The sequence below is a fragment of the Podarcis vaucheri genome (assembly GCF_965113315.1).
Source record: "Podarcis vaucheri genome assembly, chromosome: 13".
NCBI classification, from domain to species: domain Eukaryota; kingdom Metazoa; phylum Chordata; class Lepidosauria; order Squamata; family Lacertidae; genus Podarcis; species Podarcis vaucheri.
This window is the reverse complement of record NC_138751.1, coordinates 34,834,325-34,853,191: the sequence shown is the minus strand read 5'-3', so window position 1 is coordinate 34,853,191 and position 18,867 is coordinate 34,834,325. Positions and strand designations below refer to the sequence as shown.

Sequence of the window (18,867 nt, the reverse complement as noted above, 5' to 3'; positions counted from 1 at the left end):
AATGCCCTCTTTGGTATGGGCTAGATTTCTGGTATTGGCAGAGGGTTGGACTAGATGATATTTGGGGAGACAGCTGGTCATGTTCCACTTTATATGCCCATCAAGTGTGACTTTGCAATGAAGTAAGATGAGGCATTTGCTTCTGGCAGGCGGTTTGGGGGACTGACATTAAGCACAGCTGAGCAGGTGACACAAGCAATATACACCCCATGTACATCATGTACTGTGGAGTCCTCAGGAGCCCGACTGAGACCATGTAATGAATGAAGCTCCTATCCTCTTCAATGAATCTTATGCAGTATAATTTCTGGGAAAGAGGATTCTGACATCATGTAATGGGAGGAGGCACCACTTGGAATTTTCTCTGTAGGCACCAAAATACCTTGGGCCAGCCCACTGAAGCCATTGACAAATCCTTCTAGAAACAGCCAAGAAACAATCTCTTTTGTGTACTGTGTTATCTTCGTTTCCTGATTTCCACTGCATTCCAGCAAAACAGCCCACTCCCCTATTCCCACATTGCATATTCAAGGCAATGACATTTGACCTTTAAGGTCAAACAACTTTAATCCAGAGAACAATGTTTTCCTAACCAACAAGGGATGTTGTCCGCTCTCTCCTTATCAGGATGGCCACTCTCCACTTTACCCGAAACCTAAGAAAATCATAAAAATAATATATGATGAAATTTGGACTTTGGGATAAATGGGGGGCATCAGATACACAAGCTAGCACAAGGGTGTGAGTGGACTCCTTTGCCTAATAGGAAATCAGATAGGTCCAACAAAATTCCTACAGATGTTCATTTAGGGGCCCAAGTCCTGGGATGCAGTTCTTCACTAATTAAGGCTAAAACCCTAAACGCACTAAGGAATAAACTCCATTAAACAAAAAAGGGATTACTTCTGAGTGAACATGCATAAGCTTTACACTGCACAATTCCCCCACCACCCCGCACTTCTTCTTAGCCGATTGTTTTAAGGACATCAGTCTACATCGCAACAACTTGGTGGCGGTGGCGGTGCAAGAGAAAGGGAGGGAAAGATGAAGGAGGGAAACAGATATGGCCAAGTTTAGCAGTTCTTGTGTAGTACAATAGTGAATTGGGAGGGGAGGGAGGGAGAGAGAGAGAGGGAGGCCATTTTCAACAGAGATGTGGGAGACTTTGACACTGCCCAGGAAAACACCATAAAACCATTTGAGGGGAAAGTCTGGAGACCAAGGAGAGAGAGAACTTCAGATCTCTTGGCTTTAAAGTCTCCTTTATCCGTGTGTGTGTGTGTGTGTGTGTGTGTTGGGGGGTGCTACTCTTTCTTCCTTTTCTGAATGAGTTTCCGGAGATTGCTCTCCAACCCAGTTTTCTTTTCTTCCTCCTCTTCCCCTGCATCAAACCAACCATTCAAACTTTTTGTTTATTTGTTTTTTGAGTGCAACATTTTTAATGGAACTTCATCTGTGAATGTTCTCCTGCTGTGGGGGAGGGGGTCGCATGGCCCTTTATTCCCTTTCCTTAACGACATGAAATGAACCAATTCCATCAACCAACCCTATATTTTTCTCAGATACAAAACTGACTTTTGGAACACCGCCGTCCCAAAACTGGTACCCCAGGATGTCCAGTTGTTGAAATCCTTGAGAGATTGGACGAATTGAGTTATATCCTTTCCCCAGCCCACCCTAACCCCGAGGACAAATGCGCATGTTTCAAACTCAGCCCCGGACAAAGCGGTTTCTCCAGAGCTTTCGTCCTTACAAGGTTAGGGCGCTGAAATTCATAGCTCAAATTCACACGTTAATTTGTAAAGAATAGCAGCCACATCACTTAAGGTATCAACACAATCCTTTGCCTTCACATGTGGGCCTTCCTGAGGGAGAAAAAAAATCTGCACCTGAAATTGGGAAATACATGAAATTCCGACTGTAAAACGTAACGTTGCCTCAACGTGTGAATTGTCGCCCTCCTCCGCCAGCACAATGTTGCATTTCGCTTTTCCTTCTTTAAAACAACAACAACAACTCTGGATCACTAGTTTCAGAGAGTCTAATTCGGTTCAACAGCAGCAGGGGACACTGGTAGATCTGGTAGAAATTGGGTGGCGAATTCTATTAAAGGTAAGTATGTGGACCTATATATAGTAACGCTCATTGTTTAACAATGTACAATTGTTAATTTTAAGTAAATATATTTTAAAAATCGGTAGTTCCGAGACCTGCGGGTGGGGGGTGGGGGGTGGGGATCGAGCAACCACACGTGCACAGGAAGTAAAAGCATGTTCTACATCAAAATAAACAGAGCAAACAAAATTTCCTCCCCTCCCTCTTCCATTTGACGCTTTCCTAATAAGAGTCATAGAAAAGAATAGACCAGTTACGTGTTCTCATACCCCAGCAGAAATCGGACAGATTAAAGGGTTATTTACGTCTTATTCTAGAAATGTAAGTTTGTAGACGCAAGAATTCAGAGACTTATTGAGGCTTTGTAACAGAGTATCCCAGAACCCTCCTCTCGCTCCCTGTGGTTTTCAAAAAATAAAAATAAATAAATATGCTTTGCAGACTTGTACGCATCTGATTATGTCAGTTGATTCTTACAGATCTTAAATATAAAACAACTCGACCTCGCTTCAGTTTAAGAGCCTCCACAGGTGGGGGACCAGAGAGAGATTGGGAACAAATCCAGCGGCCACATTTGCTATGGACTCACAGGACAATAAGGTTGCGCTGAGATCCTGCATCCACCTGTGAGTAGAATCACGGGACTGTAGAGTTGGAAGGGAGGGACCCTGAGGACCCACAAAAACTCACACGGGGCTTTCTTTTGACTAAACATTTACAGGATTGTGCTGCGTGTTTACGACCTTCAGAAACACATGACCTCAAGGGAAATGGGTCGCGGCGTCTCCTCACCATTCCCTTATTCCCCTGAAGGTCGCGTTGGTGGCTTTCAAGATGCTTCCTCGCTGGGGCGTCCCTTTCTCTCGTTTCCGACCCCTAGAAAGCCGCCTTTTCCATGTTTTGAACCCTTCCCGGGCAGAAAACAGGCCCAAGTTGAAGTTGCCGCGACACAGGTTTGCCACAAGTGGGGAAAGGCCTCGAATGGAAAGTCTGTAGTTGTTGGCGCCCCCACACAAATACTGTGGTAAGTTTATTATATCCTCTTGAAACTGCACGGCGTTATTATGCTTAGCCGCCCTATACCGTTACGACTTGCTGCTGGGAAAAGGGGATGAGAACATCAACATGCGTTTGATTTTTAATTTGTTGCGCGCATTGCCTGCGTTTTGCGGGCAGAGAAAATTGGCCACATCCAGATCCCTTTGCGTATTTACGCGGATTTCAATCTCACCGAGGTCCGTGGGCAGCTGTATGCAAGAAGCCTGACATGTCTACTCAGAAGTCAGCCCAACTGAGTTCAGTGGGACTTACTCGCAGGTAAGTGTGTGCAGTGTAGGGTAGCATCCATAAGGTACCAAGAGAGAAAGAATAGTCGGCTCCAGAATATCCTCAAAGGACGCATGCATTGAGGGTTGTGAGGAGAGCAAGATAAGCCTTCATCCGGTGTGGATCGGGGCTTAATGTAAACAGATCAGTGCTCAATCCGGTACTTTTTCACCCCCAAGGTCTTAGTTTGAGAAGTGATTGTAAGAAGGGCCAGGCGAAGTAAATAATGCCCAAGTGAGCGTGGGGAAAGTAGACAAAGGCACAAACTGATGGGATGAAGAATAAGGAAAAAGAAAGAGATTTAAACTTATATGTGGAGGGTGTGTTTCTGAGCTCAAAGTATACAGGCAGCAAAATCCTGCGCATGTTGACTCGGAAGCAGGCCCCCCTGCGTTCGGTAGGTCTCTCCCTCGTAATTGTGTTTAGGATTGCAGACTGCATCTCAGTCGGAAACCTGTTTGTTTGGAGGAAAGCCTGCCACGAAATCCATGGGATAGTCTTCCAATTTAGGGCCGCAGTCTTCGGTAACCGGTAACCCCTTCCTCACTATGTTTACTAGGAGTTAAGTCCTCCTGATTAACTTGGTGTGCGTATTTGCGAGGCGTCCAGGGCTGGACCGAAAGTCTGCACCCCCTCTTAGCACCCAGGGTAAACTAACATGGTTAGGATCGGGGTGTAACTATGCTTGTTCCATTGGGCTGCTGTAGAATCTAGGGGTGCCGCGCGCCCTGGCTGGGTCACCCTTCTGTAATTCCGCCCTTTGGGCACCATCCGCAGAGAAGATCCCCTCCGCAAATCTTTTCGTGCAAAACGAGCACGGCAGAGCTCTTGCGCAGCACCCCTTACATTTGAGCGAGGGTTGCGCAGGAGAACTGCCAGGGGCTTGTGTGTGGTTAGTTACCCTTTCTCTGCTCCGGCTTCTGCGGAAGAGTGCTCTTCGAGTGCATTCGCTTTCGTCCGCAGCTGGAAGGAACTAAAGGGTCTTTGTCTGAGACGCTTACCGCACAATCCTGTCTACTCAGAGGCAAGCCCCATTGCGGTAGCTGTGTAGAGAAAGGATCGCACCTCAGGGTCCGTCCCCCCAAAGGTCACAAGCTTAATTTATATTTGAAAGTAAAGATTATATCCCAAGTCCATGTGCCTTGGCAGTAAAGTAGACCCCATTGTAAACTAGGATTGAGGTAGACTGTTGCAAACCCATTTTCCATTCAGATCGATGGGAATTTGGCTACTGAATTCGCGGAGAAATGAGTTACACACACCGCTTCGATATGATAAAATTGATGTGGGAAGGTAGAATTTATAAAGTTAACTTCCTTTCGGGAGAAGTGAGGCTTAAAAGGCTCTTTGTCCCTAAAAATGGTGTAGGGGTTAAAGTAGGTGAGATAATAAAGCCTATTCTGAATTAGTCTTCGAAGTTTCCATTGTGTTGGTAGTAGCTATGACTGTGACCTCTAACAGGATACTTTTCTCGCCATTCGTAAGATCTCTTGTGATTTCAACATGACCACTCTCAAATATGCGCCACGATCACCTTTTAATGGGTTGTGCAGTGGAATTATCCGCTGAGAATCTATCTGAGCTCTGTGGAACTTATTCCCTAGTCAAGTTGCAATCCTCTCTACAGACTTTTCGGAGAATGTCCCATTGAACTCAATGAGACTTATTTCTGAGTTGATGTGTATAGGATTGCAATGTTAGTGAATTTACCACTTTGGCCTTCAAAAGCGATGGCCAGAAACACTCAGCGGCCATTCTCAGTCCAGGTCAAGTCAATGAGCACAATCCGGAGAGAAGGTCTCCTGCGCAAAAGTACAGCCCGCTCATTCTTTTCCATTGCAGTTTCGCAGGGGAATTTCCCACAGGCCTGTGCACAGACAGCGGCAAGTCTTGCCCACGGTTTCCTATCAAACTTCAGCCTTGAGTCGAGGTCAAATCAACAACAAATCTCAAGAGGAAATTTCAAAAATGTCGAGAAGAACGTATTCAGAATTATAGGGCCGACCCGTAGTATTTTGGTGCCTGAAAATTCAAAAGCTGAGGCTGCAGAAAAGAACTGTTACAATAAGCTAAATCTTCTACATCCTGACTCTTATCTAATGGTAGGGCCGGGCACTAGAAATCAATGCATGTCTCCCTCACTCCCGCCCACTTATTTGGGGGTTCTTTTGGGGGGGACTTGTTGCTGTGGAATTCCATCCTTTTTAGTCTTAGTCCGCAAGGATAATATTGACAGCTTCTAAGCATTTCAAGACCAATTCAATTCATTTCAATGGTCCTCGGACCTAATAATACCCTTTGGTCACTTTCTACCCGTTTTGGTAAATATAAGTCTCTCTGACCTCCGTGGAACTTGCTTCAGCAGATAGTTTACTTAGGATTCAGTTGTTATTGTTCCGGATGCGGGCGATAGAAAGTTCTGTAGGGAAGTTCGGGCCCTCTTCCAACAGTAACATCTGCAAGATGGAACAGTCGTTTTCTCAAGCCGCAGATAATAAGAAGGGGAAACCAGACAGAGCTCCTTAATTGCTGTTGCCCGACTTAGGCCAAAACTTTCCAAAGGCTTTCTTATTCCTGGCGTTCCTAATTGCGTTGTGCATATTTGGGGCATATTTAGTAATAAAGGCTTTATAAAGGTCTCAAACCTCCTGCACTCCAAATCATGCTGAAACATGCGCTTAGAAAGAGTGTAGATCTCTCCCGAACCCATCAGGAGGGTCTCCTCTCTCAACCCCATTAAACATGAACGAGACCCTTGTGCGCATCTATTATATATATAGCAATCACCCACATATGTACAAATCCGTCTATGCCTGTGTTTAAAACGTTGTTTGGGTGTTTTACCATGGCTGGTGCGTGGGAGAGACTCCAAAACTTTCCTGCTGCACAGAACTCTTCTGTTAGGTCCTAAAATGAAATAAAAGGGTAGTGGTGGGGGAGATATGGTGATTTCGCTGAGACTTTTGCTCAGGAGAAACGGGAGGCTGGAGCAGGCACCGCCTTAATTAAACGGTACATAGCTAAGCCGTGCTGGGAGGATAATTATAAAAGCCCTCTAGAGACAAAACAGTGAGATATATAAATATATATCCACAAATACACACACACACACATATCTATTTCACGGCTTTGTCTCTAGAGGGCAACTTGAATCCTCCCCGATACACCCATTAGGAGTAAGAGGCGGGCTAATTTAAAAAGAGCATTAACTAGAAATCAGCTGAAGTCAACTGTGGTGTGATGGTTAGAGTGTTGGACTATGACCTGGGAGTCCAGAGTTCGACTCCCCACGCTTGTTGTTGTGAGGATGAAATGGGGAGGAGAACCATGTACGTACACCACCTTAGGACAAGGTGTAACGTCATCATTGAAAGTATCAAGTCCTGGTCCAAGGATGTGGGTCTCCTCTTCTCTGAAAGAACAGCTCTGCTTCTCAAGATTGTGGGAGATTTGAGTGATAGAACTGGGCGACTGCCTTTATTTTAAAAAACACAAAACCATACAACAATATGTAGTCTTTACAACATGTATGGGAGGAATTTAGATCTAACTGGCTGCAAATATGCACACTCACATCCATAGTGTTTCACGCCTGATGACCTACTGCATTCGTATATATTCTCTTGTTTATATATGAATATATAGCCATATGAAGGCGTAGTACATTATAAGAAAGTGGCTCATTTGCCTTCTTCAAATTTTCAAGGGAACACAGTTTATTGTAAGCCAGTATTTTAGCCGGGGGTGCCGGTTTATCGTTAGTTAAAAGCAGAAATTTGGTCTGTTTGTGTAGGAGCTTGACGTGCCCTAAGTTTTTCAAGTATGCAGGCAGAGCGGGCCCAGCGATTCCAGCTAGGCTCTCCTCCCAAATATTGTAAAAAAATAAAAATAAATCCGGTCTTTTCTCAGTAGCTAGGCGCAGCAGTGAGTAAGACACTGCAAAGAGGCACAAGCAAGAAGACTGTAAATCTGTAGATGCGCACAAATCATTAGCATTATTATTATCGTTTGCTTTTTCAGGGTTCAAAGGGCTTTCCAATTCTCATCTCTCCTTTGTCGCAGACGGATTTTATTTCGGAGGAGTGGGTGGGGGGAGGAGGGAGTGGCGTGAAGTGAATGGATTGTAGCTACAGATGTCTGCGCCGAAGATTTTCTTTCGTTCCTTTAAAAAAAAAGATGAGCCCCTGCGCAAACCAGTAAAGTTTGCCATTAAAATTGACACCAGGGGATGTCCGTAGAAGCCATGTCCATCTGGGATTGGCTAGCCCGCCGGAAGTGGCTCGGCGGACGCATTTTCTAACAGATAAGTCCATTGCTCGAGACCTTTTCCCTTAAACATTCTCTCTCTCTCGCACACGCACACACAGTGGCTCGGTATATTCCATCATTTTTTTTTCCGCCAAGCTCCTGCCTGGAGGGTGTTATCTTCGCAACTTTCCTGTAAACCCGCACACCCTATAGGATAATAGGTGGGTTTCAGAACCCCATATATACACTCTCCTTGCCAAAGCCTCACACTGCAATTTGGGTTGGCTTGAGGCGAGGAGGGGGCAGTGGACAGTGGTTCTATGGGGAAAGAGGCATGAACAGCCACCAGTCCGGACTGCGGTTCCTTCCACCTCCTTCCCACCATCCAGGTTGGAGGGGTCACCATCCCCACCATGAGTTCCTCCCTCCGAAGATCAGCTCGTCTTGCTTGTACGCTTCGAGGAGAAAAGACCAGGAATCCTCTTGCTTGGAATTTGAGGCCGAGAAATTTCCTCCGACCCCTCTCCAGCCAGAAGTTCCTCGTCTCCCCGGGCTGGGGATGAAAGAACCGGCTTTCTCCGTCCGCCAAGGCGGTCCTCCGCAGCAAGCCTTCGCGGCCAATTCCCTTCCACAGCCGTCTTTGGGCATCTTTCCTCCGCCGTCACCTTGCGAAGAATTAACTTCCGCCGCCGCCGCCGCCGCCAACGGGACTCTACACCGCGGGAGTCCTTCACCTTCTCCTCCTGCCTTCGTGGACAAAAGAGACTACGAGGTGTCTATCCTACTGAAACCTAACTATGGACCAGGGGAGAGCAAAGGAGAAGCAGGGGAGGAAGCGGAGGAGAAAATTTTATTGCAGAAAGCTTCGTCTTTAGATCTATCTAAAAGAGACAAAACTTCACCAGGTGGGTCAATTGCGCTGAGGTTGGCGGGGAGGAGAAAGCAGAGGGCTATTATTTGGGAGAGGGAAGCATGAGAAAATCTTGGAAAGTGTTGTCCTAAGCAAATAATAATAATAATAATAATAATAATAATAATAATAATAATAATAATGCAGTACTTTAAAATATTCCTCCTGTGCCTCGATCCTGTTAAAATCAGAATCATTAAATTTAAAAGAAAGAGAAGGATGTATGGGGCGGGAGGGAAAATGAAAGGAATCGAATGCGCTGGAGAAAATGTTTTCCTGGTTCGAGTTAAATCCCATCGGATTGTAACAAGTGGTTGGAGGGGAAGGTGGCGTTGTGCACCTGGACCTCAACGTTAGGGAGTTAAAGAATTCACACATAGGTCTACTGAATCCCAAAAAAGTTGTGGCGTGATTACGCTGATGATAGGAGTGAGATGAGATTAAGAATTAGTTGCGGGAACTTTAAAGAATTGGGGAGCGGGGGTGGACAGAAGGGTCACGACAGTCAGCTGCGACAGAAAAGAACAGCAACCGAATCCATGGTGGCATCCCAAGTTTGATTTAAAAACCCAGCGCCGGGTTGCAGGATATGCTTTTAAAAACGACAACAACATATCTGTATTGCTAATGAGCGAATCACAAAGGCCCTAGCGCGGAAGGCGGGGGTGGGGTGGGGAGTTCTCCTGCGCAAGCTCAGCCCTAATGCCTTGGAGCAATCCGGTTAGGAGCATGGTAGTTTTGCACTTGTTGGGGGGTACGGAGCACCTGTGCGTCTTTACGCGTCTGTGCCCTCCCCAAACAGCCCCTTTCCACTCACGTTGTTCTTTTTAAATCGCCACATTGCTCCTAACTTTAAAGGAAAATTGTGAAGCTGAGATTTCTTTCTCTCCCCTCGCTATAAGGGAACAGTCTCTCAGGGAGAAGGAAGGCATGAACAGACACTAAAATACGTTTCGAAATTAATAAAGAAAAGGTACGGCACGTCAACCCAGCACGCCTCTTATTCTTTAAGTAGCAGAACTATTATAATGACAAAAACCGGAATGATTCTGAAATATTAAAGAAGGGGGGTGGGAATAAGCTGTCACTTAAGTTGCTTTCCTACCCGTGGCTGAGGTCAAATGGAAAACCAAGCGACCAAGGGAAAGGCATTGATCCTACCCAAGCTCAAGTGAAGGACGACCTTCCCGTGGAGGGGCGCAGCGATCGCCCAAGGCCCAAGTGTACGCCGACGTCGGAATGGAGCAGTTCAACATCAAAGAGAATTCCTAATTGGTGCACGCGCGATTGAGAGGGAGACATTTCTCCCGCTCCTGGGCGCCGTTAAATGGAATTTTCCTGCACAAGTAGAGCCAATAAGAAAGCGTTAACTTGGAATTGCATTTGGGACGTACTATCTCTTTCCTTGCAAGGGGTGTGCGTGTTTATATATAGAGAGGGGCTGTTTTGAAGTAGTGGGAATGCAAACCATTTCCTCTCTCTTTTTTAACATCTTTCCTTCATGCTTCTATCATCTATCTATCTATCTATACCTTACAGACTCAGTTTACTAAGGGCTTTCCATATAAAGAATTGGTTGCTAAAGATTTACGTGCCGAATTTCTTCCTATTATCTTCTGCCCTATCCGTTGACATGCAAATGCGTCTCTTATAGCCTTAAATCCACAGGGATATTGCAACGGAACAGGCCAGTCCATTGCTTATTTTTTTCCTGGGAACCCCGACAGCCCAATTCTTAGCGTATTGGACAGGATCTTTTTTTTCCTTTTCTTTGTTTTACAGCAAGGCCCTATGCCCGATCTCTAAAATAAGTCTCACTAAGTTCAATGGCAGTAACTCATAAGCAAGCGTGTATAGGATTGCAGTCTAATTTAGGTCCAGCTTACTTCTCCAGTCGGAAGTTCCACAGGCAGAAGAAATAGGGGATTGAGAAGGGGGAAATGGTGAATTAAAGCGGATGAATAAGATTCCTTTAGCTTCGGAGAAAAAGAGGCGAGGCACACGCTCTCTAGGAAAGAGTTGAGCTGCAATCCTATTCACACTCAACTTGGAATTAAGCATCATTGGATATAGGGGGCGATTTGTCTGTTTGTTTTTAATTAGAATAAACATGCCTTGAATCGGTCTACACGAAACCTTTCTCTTCTTGGCTCCATAAAGCCAGAGATTGCAGGCAAAGAGAAAGAACGTGAGATAGGAGCAGACAGGATAGAAGACGGAGGGTTATTCTAGGGCGAGGGGGAGAAACAAAATTGCATCATACCTACGGTCCGTTTGCTTTGGTTTAGATTTCTCTTTCCGCTCCTTCGCTTAGGCCCTTTCTTCCAGCGGGGTCTGCTTTCCCCACCCGCTTCTTCTCCCGTAAACATGACCAAAGAAATAAAGAGAAGTGGTGGGAAAAGAGCAAGATAGATTGTAAGCGATTGAAAAGCAACAGCTACCACAGCTGAGAATATAAAGGGGCATTTCAGAAGCTGAAAACCTGGAGGACTCGCTTGCCGAAGTTAGACACCTGTGAGTTCAGTGAACTACCTCGAGGGCGATTTAAGCTCCAGGCTTAATTCTCCTCTGGAAATCTCTCTCTCTCTCTCTTTTAATGCTTAACTTTTTGGCCGGATCGTGCTCTTGCATTGTTTAAAAGGAAAGCTTCAAATGAAAAGCCTTTCAAGTAACTGAAATGACCCGCGTTTTACAAAACCTCCTGCGCTAGAGGCTGTCGTTAATGACGCCAACAACCTTTGATCTTGACTGAATCCAAGAATACCCCCCCCTCAATTTACTCCCCATGAGGAGAAACGTGTAAGTTTGCTGTTCATTACTAATGTACATCACCCAGGTTTGTGTGTCAGCTAAGAGGCATCGTAATGTGTTCCCCGACCTCGAATCTGCAGGAATTAAATTTGTTCGTTTCTTAGAATATGTCTTCCCTTGTGGGCATTAGGCTCTCCAAACGAAGATCTTTACTCACCGGTATTATTGCCAACATTAACAAACCTGAAATAACCTTAGAATGCACTGCGGTTCTGCTCCGTTGGCGAAAAACAAAACAAAAAAAACCCTCGGAAAATAAGTCCTCTGGAGACCGAAACAGACTGGAAATAAGTTCTTCCGTTAAGGCTCCTCGAAGCTATTTGTGACTCAGCCATCCTTTCTTTTCCTTTAAAAAAAAAAAAATCCAATTTAGAAAAGTTTAAAATGCGCCCGTACATATGGAGAGCTCATTGGCTTCGTCCAACGAGTCTCTAGAAAACGTTTTGCCAATTTATGGCAAATGGAGGGGGGTGGGACATTCAAAGAAGCGATCTTGCTTATTCTCTACCTGCTGTTAAATGACGTTTCTTTTTTAAAGATAAGGTTTTGCCCTTAACCATTTTGCTCAAGAAAAAATCCAAGCAGCCCCACTCGTGCTAATTAAAGAAAGGCTTAATTGCTCGAATCACTAACTCCGAAGCATATGCGGAAACCAATTTAAGAGGGTAGTTTTAAAAAACAAAACAAAACCCCAAGAGACGCAGCACCGCCGTGAACTTTGGTTGAAGTATACCAATTTGCTTTAAAGGGCTGGTCTTTGCAAAACCTTGACACGTGTTGAATGAAATCTTTTCTTGGATCGATCGGCTAAAAGTTCTGTTTTGAGCATTTATAGCAGCTGACCGGAAAGCATTATTCCCGCTCGAAGAGGAGTATAGTTTATGATCTAGTGTCTAATGACTCCTATAAGCAGGAGTAATAACAGGCTTCAACGTTTGCATAGCTGTAATCTAACTCAATCATGCTTTTTAAAATAAATAAATAAATAAATAAATAACTGCATGTTTAAAAGACCTTAACTTTAAATGACCTTTGGGTCAGAGTTCTTAATCTTTTCAGAACTGATATCCACATTTGACCCAAGCAGGTATTTGGAAGCCGCCTTCTTTATTTATTTTAAATTATGTTAACCGTGTATTTCTTTTGTGGTAATGGTGTTGTTCCAACCCCGTTTAGTAGGTCAAGCTGGGACGCAGAAGTCGCGACCCGCCAACTGAATACCGGTTGTACTATGAAAATCTAACCCTATGAATATTTTCCCAATAATAAGAGTTCAGTTGGATTTACCTGAACACACATATTATGGGACTGCAACTTTCAGGCGTGATCCAGGCAAAACGAAGCCCTTCTGACATCCTTGCTCCTCAGTGGAAGAGTTCAATTTCTTTATTTGAGATCAGAATGGTTTTTCAAAGAGCTTGGATGCGCATGATGCTCACATGGGCATCGGTGTGGCGGGCTGCATTTCCTAGCTATGCACAACCACAGCTTCCTGCCCTTGCAGTCTTCTCTAAAATGCTACATTCGTCAGACTTTTCGGAAGGTAATACTTAGCGTTGCCCGTAGTGAAGTACAGCTCCAGGAACAACTGTGGCGCATTATCAATCATCGATAAAACATTGTGATAATTCCCTTGTCTCCATCACATCTTCCTAAGCAATGCTATCTATTTTCACAGTGCAATCCTATGCACGTGCACTTACCTGGGAGCCAGCTTCACTGAACTCAACAGGGCTTACTTGTAAGTAGGGTTCAGATTACCGATTTAGCCAAATTCCTAATCTTGCTTTCTTCCTATTTGGGCACCCTGATCCCAACCTAAAAAATACATTTACTTTAAAATGGATGTCAGCTGAAATACTTCATTCCAAGTGAGGTGTGTATTCAAGGGGGGCTTACATAGAATCGCAGCCTCACAGTCCTGCGCATTTTTACTCAGAAATCAGGCTGCCTTGGAATGGGTCTTTCTTCCATGTAATCGGGCATAGAATTTGAGCCTGCAGTGCCAGAGCATTCCTATGCGCAGAAGTCAGCTCGGTTTCGGCGGTGGAGCGGGGATGGCGGCTCTGGAGTAACAATGGGGCGAAGGAAGAGAATACATTCCCGTTAATAAATGGAACCGAACTACAAACTTGCTTAGTTTAAATTTAATGTCTGCCTTGCCATATCTTGTGGCTGGTCGCTGCTGGCGACAGTGTGCCAAATTAGGTCTGAACCAGAAAAACAGTTATTGTACTTGGAATACGCTGACTTCTCAGAGGCTGCTTTTGAAAAGAGCAATTCAGTATTTTTCCTCTTCGTTTTTTATTAGGGAGCTGAATTAGCCTTGCAGTTGATTCTGATGAACAATTTGGAAAGAGATTTCTATTGTCCCATGCCACTCTCCCAAAATATGTTTCCCTTCCCCGCCTCTTTCTCACTCGCGTTTAATTTTGAATCGCGTTTTGTTCTCCTGCACGATCTAGGGGGGTTAACAGTAATTTTGTAAGTGGAAAGAAGCAGACCCTCTCCCAATTCAGCTCGAAAGAAGCACAAGAAAAAGTTCCAAGTATAAAAACAGGGAGTTCAGATAAAAATGACTAGGTTGCAATCTCATACATACTTAATACTGTATTTTTTCCCCCTCCGTGAGTCTTATTTCTGAGTCGACAGGTATAAGATTGCGCTTTCACACCCGGATCCTAGGCACTTGAAATAAAACCCAGTATCCCCCCCACACCCCACACACGTCAGTGGTTTGATCCATCCACTCACCCTCCTCTGGTTTTTAAAACAATATTCGTAGCACCGTTTCAAATACCTTATACAGTAATAAAAAGATGGGGCAATCCCTGTTTTACTACCAGTACAGTACAGTACTACTTTTTCACGCGTAAAGAACATTCCCTTTCCTTTTCCTCCCCCTTAAAATAGTTTAAATTCTTATATCCAGTTCATGCGACTGACGCGAATGAAATGATAGAGCAACGTATAACTGAACCACGTCTCTGTAAAAAAAAATAATTCATTTTAATTCTTAAAAAACCCAGATATGTATTTGACGAAACAGCTCCGCCTAGAGGCCACCTGAAGGGTTAACCAGGACTCTGGCTTTACAGACAATCGGAAGAAACAACTGGTCGAAGGCTAGGGGTCAGCCTCCTGAATTAACATCTCAGTTATCATTAGGACACGTATGTCAGTATGACATCAAATGATAAGTGGGCAGCGATTATAAACTCGTTGGCTTCCCGGAGACTTTCTCGTTTGTTAAATGGCTTCAGTTTGCAAGCCTCGAATATAGCCAGAGAAAAAGGAAATTGAGCTGGAGGTGGCGATAATACTAAGGAAACACTCATTCATTTTTATGCATCTCGTTGCCATGGGTGTTACAATTTTACTCTCCACCTCCTCCTCCAAAATTATGCTTTATTTCCTTGTTAAGCTATACGCCCACCTATTATTTTTTTTTAATGTTCTGCAGTGGGATGTATTTTTAAAAAACAAAGTATAGTGCATTAACTCTGCTATAATTACCCGCTGAAACCTTCTCTGAAATGGAAGTCGTACAGTAATTTTATTTAACTTTAAAACCTATAAGTACCACCTATTTGCAGCATATCCCACCCTTTCAGCTAAGGAGTGGAGGCAATCTTAAAGGACCCAAATCACATACACAAAACCAGCATCTTCTTTCTCGCTGTATAGTGTGGCCTAAACACAGCTGCTTTATCCATGCAAGCCTATGCATGTCGGCTCAGAATAAAATCCTGTTCAGTTCAACAGAGCTTACACACAGGTTAACAAATACAGGATCACAGCCTTCATAATACGGTCAGGAAGCAATACTTTAAAAAGTATTACCTTTCAAGAAAAAGGCAGGTGTAATCAATTAATCAATATTTTTTAAAGCACACAGGGGGAAAATCCTCCCAAGTACATATGTAAATATTCATTTTCAGCTTGTAATATGTAGTTCCATAGATTTCCATAGGTTATACCTGAGAAGTTATGCTTTAAGTAAGTTCATTTTCTCATGAGTAGATGCCACTGAATGAGCTGGGGCTTGTGTAACCTTGACATCTTGGGGGTTAGCTGTAGTATGAGATCATTCCTGACTGTGTGTCAAAGAACCACCCATCCTCATCTATTCAAAAGCTGTGGTTACATTTGAGGAAGAATAGTGCTAGGTTTGAGGGCCTGCAGATCATGTGCCTTGACCCTGAAGCCCTTCCACTTAATTACAGATATGCAGGTCATTGTTATAAGATGGCAAGGCGTGATCCCTTTCTCTCTTAATACTTCTTGATAAATCCTAGAATAACCCATGTCTATAACTTGGCTCTGGCTCCCTCCAAGACTGCCTAAAGTATGTGGCAGCCCTGTTTAGGAAAGTTTCTAAGGATGGATGTTTTTATTATGTTTATTATTATGTTTTTAGATATATTGTAAGCCAGCCAAAGGGGTATAATAATAATAATAATAATAATAATAATAATAATAATAATAATAATAGGATACCTCTGAAGTCACTCGTATTAGACGTATTAGACTTAAGAAAGGTCTCCAGACCAAACCCTCTTAAAGTATCAAAGTTATTTAGAGTTTAGACAAGGAAGTAAAAATGGTTCTATTTAATGTGTGAAATCAAAGTTCCATATTATGTTGTTATCCTGCTATAGTGCCAGCTTTGTTTATAATGTCATTGCTATGGACTGGTTTCATTGCGCCCTTTTTAGTAAGTTGATATGCAGTCTACTCTTCCATACAAACAACAGCTGTAAAATGCTACACACCATTGCATGGAAACTATTCAAATAATTATATCAATGTTTAATTGTATTTTAAAGTTTGAGTCTCATCAGAGGAAAAGGTGAGATATAAATGAATAAAATAATAGTAACAGGAATCGTAATAAATACAGTCCCATACTGTGAAGTATGAATTAATGAAATCAAAGTATGATATATTGTTGGATGTCAAATGCTGACATTGCATATTAAATATTCAGTGACTAACACCAAATCAGAATTCTCACAAAATAATTTCTAGGTGGAATTGAGAGGGAGGTCAAGTTCAGCTGTTGTGGCTCTAGGGGTCAAATCCTCATGCACAGGCGAATTTTTTTCAACAAGACTTAGAATGCTGGCAGTGTTGCACTAGTGTTGCTGACTTGTGCTTCCTTGCATAGACACTAAAAACAACAGCACAGCAATTGTTATTAGCAATAACTTTAACCACTCTGGTTCATGGGAGGCTTACACCTCCAGTAGTGGGAGGGTATAATGAGAATTTAAACACAAACATTCTGCACTTGTCATAGTGTTGACTCCCAGAAGTGGGTAGGGTTGAGAGCCTGCCAGGGGCATAATTACTGATTATTGCAGTTGCAGCTTCCTATTCTGAAAACCAGTGTGAGGCAGTGGTAAGAGAGTCGGACTAGGACTTAGGCCAGTCAGCACCTGCAGCATTTGAACCAGGGTGATGATAGAGAGAAACCATTACTGTGGTTTGGTGGCTTCAGGAACCCAGCTTCAGATCCCTAGTGGATGGCTTGGACCAGTCACTATGTCTCAAACTAATCTACCTATGAGGATAAAATGGGAGGCAGGAAAGGTATGTAGGCAGCACTGAACTCTTCAGAGGAAAGGCAGCATGTAAATGAAATAATGGATAAAAATAGGGTGATTGCTATTTAAGTGGTACTATAGCATTTCTAAAACATTCCTCTGAAACAGTGTACAAAAACACTAACAACAACAAAAAGGCACCTGTGTTCATGCTGCCAATACCATTTGCTCAGTTTGCCACTATAATAGGAAGCACTGTTTCCTTACACGAATTCACAAGATCTGCAACAAAATGTTGTTGTCTGCTCCTCTTCACTTTTCCAGCCAGCCATACTTTTCTCCATGATACTTCATCTCTCCAGTTTTCTGTTTTGTTCTGCCCAGTGGTTGGTCACCATTCTGGGGCTACTGAGCATGCACAGTTTTCATTGGTATGATTTGACCGTTCCCCTTTAGGTTTCTTTTCCCCTAGCAATTATTTTCTGCAACTGCAAAACCCCAAGCCTCCTGACACTTATGTCTGAACATCAGAAATAGAGGGAATTATATAAGAGGTGGTATAAAATTCACTAGCAGCAAAAAGCATACCATTTCCCTGTAGGATATAGGCAGACATCCCCATACCTCACAAAATGCTCTTGACTTTGTCTATATTTCCAGGTGTAACAAGAGTCAATGAGTTAATGTATGTGTTCGGCTGCACCTGATACTTTATAGTACTAATCTTTGATTGCTCCTACATACACAGCCAAATATCTCAATTGTAATTGAGCATCATTGTCTTCTGATTCTGTGATCGCCCCGGGTTGCTGCAGGTGCAAAACTAGACCACCTCTCCTTTCTGGAGTTCAGAGGCGTGTTTATGTGACACTCTTTTCTATAGGGAATGAGTGAGATCATGGATGGGAAATGTCCTGGCTTCAGTTGTGTTTTTGAGAAAGCATGCTTTCTACATATTATATATATTTATTTATTTAAAAAATCACATTACCCTCCCTTTCTGTGACGAGTAGCAGCCAAGCTGGCTAACAAGTTCAAATTAAAACAATATGAAACAACGACGAGCATATGAAAAGGAATTGGAATATGAGCAGCTAGCTTGAAAAACAAAGCAACGAAAAGCATCAGCAGAATGCCATCTGCTACATAGTACTCACTTGCCCTGTCTTCCTAAAGACAACCGAAATAGTGAAATTTGCTGGAATCGATGGAGCCAGGTGCGTCTTAGAAACCTACATAAGAGGCTCCACTGCACACTTACCGGTACTTATTTCAGAATAACACAATTAGAATCTGGTGGTTCAAATGAAATTTGTGACCAAAGATGAGTGTGTTCTTGACAGGCACAGATATATCCCTGACTACCGCTTTTATAGTAGTGTGGTGTTCTTGAAAGAGTAGGACATGAAGCAGGGCCTCTAAAAATTACATGAGCCTTCAGGTAAGGTACATGAGACAATTCTTGGGTTTTTCCCCTTCCATCTACTCAGGGAAATATCAAAAAGATTAATATACTCCCAGAACAAACAGAAAAATGATGTTTGGCATAGTCAAAGCACAGCATGTCATGATTACTTGCATACTGTAAAGATGGGAATGTTTATAGCTCCTTTAAAGAAACCTCAGGTCATGGAGCCTGGTTCTTAACATAAGCAAGCACTCAAGGAAATAGCATACAAAGGTGCAGGTGCTGGAAGTTCTCCATTCCCATAATGGGACAATCCATAAAGAATGTCAGGATTCAAAGAGAGCAAGAGTTGTCACATGTGGTGAGTCAGAATATAAGCTATAACTGGGCAAATTATGGTGGCAGGTAGTGACATTCATTGAAGCAGGGTTGGAGAACTTTTTCAGCCTGAGGGCTGCATTTGCTCCTAAGGAGCCTTCCAGAGGCCACATACCGGTGGT

General features: G+C 43.4%; 1 protein-coding gene and 1 long non-coding RNA gene across 6 annotated transcripts in view; one reads left to right on the top strand and one right to left on the bottom strand.

Annotated features, from left to right (window-relative positions):
• Positions 1 to 2,721: 2,721 nt before the first annotated feature.
• Positions 2,722 to 18,867, top strand: part of HOXB9 (homeobox B9) — a 50,317-nt gene continuing 34,171 nt past the window's right edge. The window contains exon 1 of one of the 4 annotated variants that reach the window (XR_014212790.1): positions 2,722 to 3,139. Coding sequence is in view for 3 of the 4 variants with exons in the window: in XM_082194637.1 (XP_082050763.1) it covers positions 8,024 to 8,594 (571 nt within the window). In the remaining variant the exon portion in view is untranslated. Of the gene's footprint in view, positions 3,140 to 6,898; positions 8,595 to 18,867 lie in introns of those variants that run through there. The other 3 variants (XM_082194637.1, XM_082194635.1, XM_082194633.1) reach the window with 3 other exon arrangements.
• On the bottom strand, positions 8,316 to 15,748 carry LOC309516146. 2 transcript variants are annotated; one of them, XR_014212792.1, is made up of 4 exons: positions 13,310 to 15,748; positions 11,919 to 13,228; positions 10,863 to 11,756; positions 8,316 to 8,436 (listed from the first exon to the last, which is right to left on the bottom strand). It is a non-coding gene; the product is annotated as an uncharacterized lncRNA (long non-coding RNA). The 2 variants fall into 2 exon arrangements; XR_014212791.1 differs by having other exon boundaries at positions 10,863 to 13,228.